The sequence below is a fragment of the Artemia sp. Qi Xiang Cuo genome, chromosome 3 (genome assembly GCF_049724085.1).
Source record: "Artemia sp. Qi Xiang Cuo chromosome 3, ASM4972408v1, whole genome shotgun sequence".
NCBI lineage: Eukaryota > Metazoa > Arthropoda > Branchiopoda > Anostraca > Artemiidae > Artemia > Artemia sp. Qi Xiang Cuo.
The window spans coordinates 74,000,334-74,010,389 of NC_142796.1; the positions used below are offsets into that span (position 1 = coordinate 74,000,334).

Sequence of the window (10,056 nt, forward strand, 5' to 3'; positions counted from 1 at the left end):
TGAATCAAAACTAATTTATTTACAAAAAAATTTTTACTTTTTAGTAAAAATGTAGTTACTTGTTTACTGATTTCGTCAACAAAATTTCTCACTACTTATGTAAGAAGAATATAAGCAATTAAAAATTATCAACTACATTCACTTAAACCTTTACTAATAAAGTCAACTTTGTTTCCACATATTTCGCCCCTGTGTGAATTATGAGGCTGTTTGTCATTATATAGCAATTTCAGATTAGGAGCTTAAAATTACGAATTTCAACAAAATTCTAGAATAGCAAATCCCCCCCCCTCTCCCCAATCGACGCTACTTTACCGTTGTTAAGCTTTACCACGATAAGGTAATGTACATATTAGGCCAAACGAAAATACTGAAGAAACAAACAAAGCGAATACTTCGAGAGAACAACCGCCTCTCTTCTTCAGCGCGAACAAAATAATATGAACAAGGAAAATGCCGAAGAAACCCCCCCCCCCAAAAATAGAAACAAACAAACGCGGAAACTCAACAGAACCAATGAAAAAACCAGCCAAATAATTAAAAGATAAATAAAATTTAATAAAAGACAAAATTATAAGAAATAGAATCAAATACCTTACAACCATGAAATGAGTTATTTGCCAATATCCACAATTCGCATAAAATCCAAGCTTAACTGCCATCAGCGGATACTAACAAACAACAGCAAACTAAGTGTTTGTTAGTATCCGCTGATGGCAGTTAAGAATTTTTGGATTTTGTGCAAATTACGGATATTGGCGAATAACTCATTTCATGGTTGTTAGGTATTTGAATTTAATTCTTATAATTTTGTCTTTTATTGAATTTTATTTATCTTTTAATTTTTTTGGCTGGTTTTTATTTTTTAATTGGTTTTATTGACTTTCAATGTTTGTTTTTTGTTTTTTTCTTTGGCATTTTCCTTGTTTATATTATTTTATTCTCGCTGAAGCAGAAGGCGGTTGTTCTCTCGAAATATTTGCTTTGTTTGTTTCTTCAGTATTTTCGTTTGGCCTTTAAAAACCCCATTTTTGATCGTTTTTCTTGTTTATGTTGTGGAAGGCCAAAGTGGTTTTAGAAATTATCTTCTATGTTATAGGGCACCAAGGCCGCATCCAGGGGGGATAAGGGGGTTTGAACCTCCCCCCCCCTCCACCGAAATGTTTGTCTGACTCATTAACACGTAACAAACATAAGAGTAAACAAATTTTTGATGCGTTTTTTTTGTAACCCTCCCCCTAAAAAAATCCTTTTGTAAACCCACCCACCCACCCAAAAAAAATCCTGGATATAGCCCTGTAGGACACAATTTTGGAATGAAACATTAATTAGTAGACAAACTAATTCTTCACTTTCATAATAGCAAGAATTAAAAAAATTGTCTGCCAACTCCCAAGGAACACATACCAGAAAAAATTTGAGCAAGAGAGCAATGCAGGAATTCCTTTTTTTATTCTTTTCGTTAGCATAGATGCATTCATTCTAATATGCAAATCATTATATTTTTTATACTAAAATAAAAATTGTTCAGTTATTTTACAATTTTACTTGCATGCTCCATCCATTTAAGATTTCATTGGATATTATAATGAAACGGAAATACTGTAATCTCTGCTCTCAGGAGTGGAGCCTGTTCAATCCAATCTTTCAGAGCAGGTGTGACTGTGAAAAGTGCAGATGATGCATTTAGAAGGATGCGCTTTTTTGTCCTTGCCTATAGTGATTCTATTTCTTTGTTTGGAAAGTTTTGCTTCTCCAACCCTGAAAGTTGCCACAACAAGCCCCTAAACACCAGGAATATAGTTTAGCATAACATTGAGTGCAATGTTATCCTTTTACAAAATAAGCACCCTTAGGGCAAAACACATCACAAAATTAGATACAAAAAAATTAGATAAAAATCAATAAAAATTAACAATTAAAAATAAATTCAAGAAAATATCTGAAATGAGGTACAAACTGATTTGTGTAGAATGGTGTGTAGACAACTCTTTGCTTTAATACTTGAATATTTGTTGATTCCATTATGCAGACATTTATTTTGGGAAGGCAGTTGGATTAAGGAAAACTGCCCAGAAAATGTGAATGAAATCAAAAGAAATCAGACGTTTCTAAAAAGAAACCCCCTGAATAAGTATTTGGTCATCACCATTTAAAAATGAAGGAGATAAAACAAAACAAATTAGTCTGCTCACTTGGAGAGAGACTTAAGTCCTTGTCTATGGGAGAATAGGAGTCATGGAAAATCACTAATCACTAATTCCCATCCACTAATTATGTCCCATCACTAATTCCCATCCACTACTAATTCCCAATCACTAATTCCCAATCACAATCACTAATTCCCATCCACTACTAAGTCCCATCACTAATTATGTCAAATTTTACATTCCTGGCTCTGGAGGATCTAATGGCCTAAGGTAAACAACTTTTCATTACTGGTTACCAACACTGCAATCACTAATAAGATTTGATAGGCAACTCTTAGGTTTGTGAAGGCCTCTTCATCTCTGCATTGCATAATTAATTTTAACACATTTATAGGTTTCTTAAGGGAAATGTGTTGGTGTTAAATTATTCTCATAATAGTCTTGGAATTCATGGAACAACTGGAAGGGATCTAAATCATCGCAATTTTTTACTTTTATTGCTACTTACTTTTATTTTCAAGGAATGGTGATAAAGATAGAGGAAAACTAAAATATTGGATTCAATTTGGTTATAATGCCAACTGTGTCCTCTAAAAAAGAAAGAAAAAAAAATTCCAAAACTACAAAACCATTAGATTATTTATTTGAAATTTTGCACCCAGGGCAAGTGCCACCTCTGCCAAAAGAGGAAAAGAAGGGGATGTTCTTTCCGCAAAGATTGGTAAAAACAGAACTTGGAAAATTATTAAACAAAACTGACTTTTTCATACTGCTCATGATGTATCCTTTGATACCCATCCCCTAGACTTTGATCAGCATTCACCTACAGATGATTTACATAGCAATTCCTGCATATAGACAAAATAAATTATTTTTTCTCCAATGCTTCATCCAAGGACCCAGTCCCAAAAGAAAAAAATAAAATAAAATCTGAATGTTTGGGCCTTGGTACACTTTTCTGTGACAAATAAAAAAAATGCTCCCACTTCAAAAAAACCATCTTAATTAATTGTTGAAATGCTGACTCTGAGGAAACATGTGCAAAAGTTTCATTTATTAAAACTAGTGAATTTTTTTTTATAGAAAAGTGGACCAATCTGAGGAAATATATTAAATAGGCTATACAAAGATAAAGAATGTAACTTACCAACAACCATTAATGTGAACTCAAAACCTTTTTTAACAGACTTTCTGTGAACTTGATTGGGAAGATTTGCAAATCCAACGTAGCCTGGTATTTCAGGGTTTGAAGACTAGAAAAAATAGAAACTTCTTCAAAAACAAGAATTCAATAACTCAAAAAAGTTCAAAAATTTCAGTTGAAATATTTTTCAAACAGTTTCAAATTTGGCTTTTGTGGAATCACAATGTTTAGCCACTCCAAATTGTCTTTTCATACACACATGACTCACAAACGTGAGTCCACGTTTTTTTAGGAGGGAGGGGTGTCAAACAGCAACAATCAGTAAAAATTTTAACAAAAGAGCCAAATGAGATAACATTTTGAAATACTGCCTAAATTTCCCAAGCATCTCCATGCATGGGATCAACAATCATATCTTGGATGCAACCATATTCCTTAGACAGTCACAACAACCCCAGGTAGCAGCTACAAATGGTTATAATGTTTACAAATGGTTATAATTTGTTAAATTCCTGGAACCAACTTTTTGACAATTGGAGAGCTTAATATAACCTAATAATATGTTTAAAGAAGGTGCTAAATTATTTTTAAATTATGCTGCTACTAACTACTACAACTACTACCAACAACTCACTGCAGCATCAAGCCATCTGAGGCCAACACAGCTACATGTGCTGCTTCTCCATCCTAATCTATTTAAAGTCTCTCTCTTTATACTCTCCCAAAAATATCCAATTTCCCTCAAATCCTTCCTTATGACTTCCTCCCACCCAATTCCAGGATGACCTATTGTTTGTTTGACCCTAGATGGTTGGCCAAAAAAGACAATCTTTAGCAATCTGTCATCCTTCAATTCCAGAATGCTTCCTAACCATCTGTCCTTTCTCTCCATTAGAAAGTAGGATAGAGCTACATTTTTTGTACAACTTACTGTTTGAAATAAGGTTAGTCAGACAGGTACCCAAAAGAATCCAGAAACAATACCTCTGGAAAAGATTGTCAAATGGGAGCATCAGCAATATAACAGGAAGAACTAAGGTTAAGATAAAACTCTCAGGGAAAATTGATTAGTATATTGAACTAAAAAGGTTTTCAAAGAGGTTTTCAATAGCTCTGGAATATCTAAGGGTATTACATTAAAACTTTCAGGAAATGTTAATGAGTGAAACTTTTTTTTGAGTACTTTTGGAAAAGCTTCTTATTTTAACTAAAAACAGCCCTTGTGTTTCCATTGTTCTTAAAGAATTGGGGCAAAAAGTCAAACTTAGTTTAAAGAGTAAGGTATTGAGAAGGGACAACCCTGCTCATATATATAATAATTTCTGTTTGTTGTAAGTTTTAATTTTGTTCCTTACTTTCAGTTGAAAAAAATTTTTTTTTTATTTATAATAATTTTTAGATAATGCTGGGAAATTTGGCCTTCTCAATGGAAAGTCCCTCCCATGTAAAATACATCCCCCCCCCCAAAAAAAAAAAATCCTCCCATAGAATTCCATTCTTCCTGATAGTTACACCCAGAACATATCTTGCAGACAATTCTGCCAGAAAAAATCTCCTTGGCTCACTTTCATTTGAAAAAGACTTTAATTTCTGATTGTTTTTCAAATTATGCCAGAAATTTTTCTCTCAGTGGGAAATTTCCCTGGAAATCTCCCCCCCCCCAGTGGTAAGTTGCTACCACAGAATATTTCCCCATGGTGAACTTCTGCTGTAAAAAGTTCTCCCATGGCAAACTTCTCCTGTAGAAAATTCCCCCACAGAGAATTTCTCCTATAAAATCCCCCCCCCCATGGAAAAATCCTCCAGATAATTCCAACCATGCCAAAAATTTCCACCAGAAAATCCCCCCTTGACATATCCATGTGTAAAATCAAACAGGCAAAGAGAAAATAAGACACATAAAAAGACTTTTGTATAGAAAATCTTGCAAATTCCCCTAGTGTAAAATTTCCCCAGGAAATCCCCCCACCCCCAAAGAAAAGTATGTTTACTTCCCTATAACAAATACTATATGTAAACAATAGACATTTTTAATAGCTTACAACCCTTGACACAGAGGCTGTGGGGGGGGGTCATGTTATCTTCTAAACCATAGTTATTGGACCTTTAACCATGCTGAAAAAATGGCCATCTCAATATTTTTAACAGATGACTTAGGAGAAAAAACGAGCATGGGAGAGGGGCTATCTGCCCTCTAATCTTTTTGGTGACTTAAGGAGGGCACTAGAACTTTTAATTTCCATTCAAATAAGCCATCTTATAATATTCTAGGATCAGTGGTTTAATGCAATCATACCTGAGAAAAAAAATAAACACATGCCCATGATTTCTTTTTTCTGGCAAAAAAAAAGTTGAGTTCTAGTTTAGCAACTTTTTGCTGTCTTGGAAATGGGTTAGGTTAGGAAAATGAAACTTTCAGTGATAGGTCTACAGACTAAAGTATGTTCAGGGAAGGTATTTTGAAGTATATATCTCTATTCCTTATCCCTCTAGAGGGCAGTGACCTTTGATGACCTTTAAAAATATTTGTTTTATGGGAGTGAAACACCACAAAACAGATTTTCTGCTTAAATGAAGTACAAGAAAAATGTTTTAAGCTTCTCTGCTTTGCTCAATTCCAATTTATCAGGTTTAAAAGATCTGCAAACACTATTCCAAAAAAAAAAAAAAAAAAACCTTTGATATGGCTTAAAATTCTACTCAAATAACAGGAATTACATTTCCAGAACTAAAGCTGTAAAAACAAAATTGATAACTGGAAATTAAGGTAAAATGTTGTTTTGTCAAAATTTCAATAGGTAGTCTATAGACCTGTCCAGTAGGCAAATTTGTAAGACTTAGAAATCAGAAGAGGGTTAACATAGAAGCTTGACAATACCTTCCCAGAGTATGTCTTTGGCCCTGGATTCATTACTGAAAGTTTCATTTTCCTAACCTAACCCCTTTCCAAAATAGCAAAAATCAGCAAAACTAGGGTAAAGAACTAGTATCCAATTGAGCAAAATTATGTAAAACTAAAACCCTCACACCTTGTTACCAAAGACAAATTGAGAATAATTGTATACAAGGTCTGTTCAAAAAGTATCACCAATTTTGAATTTCTGTGGGTTACATATATTCAATTTTTCTGTGGCATCATGTTTGGTACTCATGTATCTCATTTATGCCAACAGTTTTGGCCATTGTGAATGTTCAGACAATTATTGACAGCTATTTTTCTTGCAGGTGTTTTGGCTTGTTTTCTATTGTTGACCATTCTAAAAAATGGATCAAAGAATCTGTATCAAATTTTGTGTGAAAAACACTGAAAGTTTCATTTTCTTAACCTAGCTCCTTTCCAAGATAGCAAAAAGCAGCTAAACTAGGGTAAAAAACTAGTATCCAATTGAGCATAATTACATAAAACTAAAACCCACACCTTGTTACCAAAGACAAATTGAGAATAATTGTATACAAGTTCTGTTCAAAAAGTATCACAAATTTTGAATTTCTGTGGGTTATATATATTCAATTTACAATTTTCTGTGGCGTCATGTTTGGTACTCATGTATCTCATTTATGCCAACCGTTTTGGCCATTGTGACTGTTCAGATAATTATTGACAGCTATTTTTCTTGCAGGTGTTTTTGGCTTGTTTCCTATTGTCAACCATTCTAAAAAAATGGATTAAAGAATCTGTATCATATTTTGCGTGAAAAACAAAATCAAGGGCGCGGACGCATACCGAATGTTGACTGTGGCATATGGTGAAGCTATCTTGGACCAAAGCAACGTTTATCGGTGGTTCAAAATGTTCTTAGAGGGCCGAGAAGATGTGAACGACAAAGAGAGTGCTGGATGCCTGAGCATGTCAACAACAGACAAAAAAATTGAAGAAAATAATATTGGCAAATCATCAAATCACCATCAGAGAAGTTGCCAAGGATTTAAACATATTGATTGGCTCATGCCATTCAATTTTTACCAAAGATTTGGGCATGAGACAGGTTGCCACAAAATTCATACCAAAAATTGCTCAATTTTGACCAAAAACAGTATTGTATCAACATTGCTAAGGACCTGTTGGACTCTGTCTCTGACAATCCAAATTTCCTCCACAGGGTCATAACTGGTGATAACACATGGGTCTATAGTTATGATGTGGAAACCAAAGCTCAATCATCCCAATGGAAGCTGCCACACGAGCCAAGACCAAAAAAAGCATGCCAAGTTTGCTTGATTGTGAAGGTTTTGCTTACACTTTTCTTTGATTGCAGGGGCATGGTGCACCATGAGTTCTTGCCCCAGGGTAGAACAGTCAAAAAGGAATATTACCTGAAAGTTATGCATAAGCTGTGCAAAGCAATCCACCAAGAAGGCCCAGATTTGTGGAAGAACAAAAATTGACCTTTGCACCATGATAACACCCCTGCTCACACATCATTGCTTGAGTGCAAAATTTTGGCCAAAAACAACACACTACTAATGCCACAGCCACTGTATTCCCCAGATCTAGCCCTCTGTGACTTTTTTTTGTTCCCCAAACTGCACATGAAAGGACAATGCTTTGCTACTATTGAGGAGATAAAGACAGAATTCAAGATGGAGCTGAACAAGATCACAAAAACTGATTTTATTGAAGTTCTTTGAGGATTAGGAAAAACATTGGCAGAAGTGCATAATATCTGGTGGGGATTACTTTGAAGGGAACAAGATAGATATTGATGAATAAATGAATATTCTCTTTAAAAACACCAAATTCACAATACTTTTTGAACAGACCTTGTATACTAATGAATAGCTAAAAATCTAAGCTATGCATCAATATGATTACTACTAAAATTATTTAAGATCAAATATTTGAAATTATTAGTGCATTGACTTACCTATAAGGACTGGAAATACCAATTATCCTATTTTGACATATATATCCTTTCAGTGTTTCAGTTTTATTCAAATATTAACAGAAAGCTGATTTTCTTCTGATTCTAAAAATGTAACTTTTATAGCTTGATATTTATTCTATAAATCACAAATATTAGATATAATTTTTTTCATTTTAATTGCTTGTCAAAACAGAGACCAAATTTTTTATTTATGCTGACAAGTTATTGGTGAAAATTATACCAAGAAGATGGAGCTCTTGTTACTACCCTCACATTGCATCATGCTTTAGTAAAAGAGCGGTCATCCAAAAACCCATCTCTATTTTTCTGGAATGCCAAAGAAAAGTGATCTTGGTCACTATTTACCAAATCATATTATTGAGTTTCAAATAAAGTGAAATACACCATTCGATGCCTTTTTTATACTTATTACAAATATACAAATCATTTCTATCGGAAATTAATTTTCGCCCCCCCCCCCTTTAATAAGTGAATTAAGGAAATATATTTTCACATAGGTGGGTGGGGGGTTGGTTAGGGGGGGGCTGAAATGCATTTTGAATAGAAATGATTATTATATTTGTAATCAGCATAAAAAAGGCATCAAATGGTGTATTCACTTTATTCCTAACTCAATAATATGATTTGGTAAATATTTACTGTGATCTTTCCCAAAAAGAGGTCTTTTACCCTAGAATTTTACCAGAAACAGAAATTTCAAGTTTTTGCAGATGGGGGCTTATACCAGCATATAGCCTATCACAATATGCTGAAATTTTCATTAAAATTCCTTGACCTTTTGGGGGTGTTTCCCACCTTTTTCAAAATTTGGGAAATGTTCTCAGGCTTGTAACTTTTGATGGATAACACTAAACTTTGAGACTTTGGGCTAGGCTACATATCAGCATAGGCCTAGATTTTTCAATGTGTCTATTCTGCTAGGTCACTCCTTAGGCTACTTATAGTTTATTAACCTGAACTGTTTGATTAAACAGAAGCCAGAAAAAAAGCAACAGGAATGACAAAGTTATTGAAAATTCAGCAGATAGGCATGGGTGCCCATAAGGGGAGGGGGGCCTACCCCCCCCCCTGGCTGAATGATGCTGCCTTACTTTTATATTTTTGTTCTGAGGTTTTCATTTGACAAAGTTTGCCCCCCCCCTTAGAATTCAGCTCATGGATGCTCATGCAGATAGGCTAGGCCTATATATAACTTGGGCTATATTATCCATTGAGGGGGGGCAGTGGTAAGGTGAAGCAAATCGCACTTGAGATGGAACATCTAAATGTTGACTATTTATTATAGTGGATCCTTCAAAAATGAAGTCTAAGTGCATGAACACAAAGAAATTTCTGAATCAGGGCCATGGGATAAAGTAAACTTTTTGTTATTAGGCTAGTGCTTATTTCAGAAGAGGGGATAACTGGAAGATTTGAAAATACGCACTAAGTTGCAAAGGATTGAAATTAATAGCACTCGACCTACATTAGAATGTTTATTTGTATCACCAGACATGCCCAATTACACTATCAAAGCACTTTGAGTTTTTAAAAAGTTGTTGACATCGATGATGATGACGATGCAAATCTCGGAACACAGCCTAAAGTCCCGTTTGCAGACACTGGTTTTGAAGTGTGTTTTAAGCTGGTTTGGTAATCTATGGGTTTGGAGCTTGTCTGATAAGGGTGCTTCAAAATTAAGCCCAGTTTTTAGGACATCCCTTGTAGAAGTTGATTTGAATCTTTTATTATTTAAACTGCTTGATTTTTCTGATCATAATGTTGATTTTTTAAATTTAATGATGTCGAATGATCTGCTTTTAAGCGTACCCACGAAGATTACTGGACAAAGTGCAACCCTAATTGATAATTTTTTGGCTCGTTCGACTGATTTGAA

The 10,056-nt window shown here is 34.4% G+C and overlaps 2 protein-coding genes across 2 annotated transcripts in view; one reads left to right on the forward strand and one right to left on the reverse strand.

Moving 5' to 3' along the window:
• Nucleotides 1-2,573, forward strand: part of MED14 (mediator complex subunit 14) — a 41,000-nt gene extending 38,427 nt beyond the window's left edge. The window contains exon 10 of the mRNA XM_089087252.1: nt 2,545-2,573. Coding sequence (XP_088943378.1) covers nt 2,545-2,573 — 29 coding nt within the window. The remainder of the gene's footprint in view (nt 1-2,544) is intronic.
• The window catches only part of Septin1 (Septin 1), a 128,466-nt gene extending 118,728 nt beyond the window's left edge, over nt 1-9,738 (reverse strand). Inside the window, exons 1-2 of the mRNA XM_089086558.1 lie at nt 9,646-9,738; nt 3,298-3,403 (exon numbers count right to left, since the gene is read on the reverse strand). Coding sequence (XP_088942684.1) covers nt 3,298-3,403; nt 9,646-9,675 — 136 coding nt within the window. The 5' untranslated portion in view covers nt 9,676-9,738. The remainder of the gene's footprint in view (nt 1-3,297; nt 3,404-9,645) is intronic.
• Nucleotides 9,739-10,056: the final 318 nt, after the last annotated feature.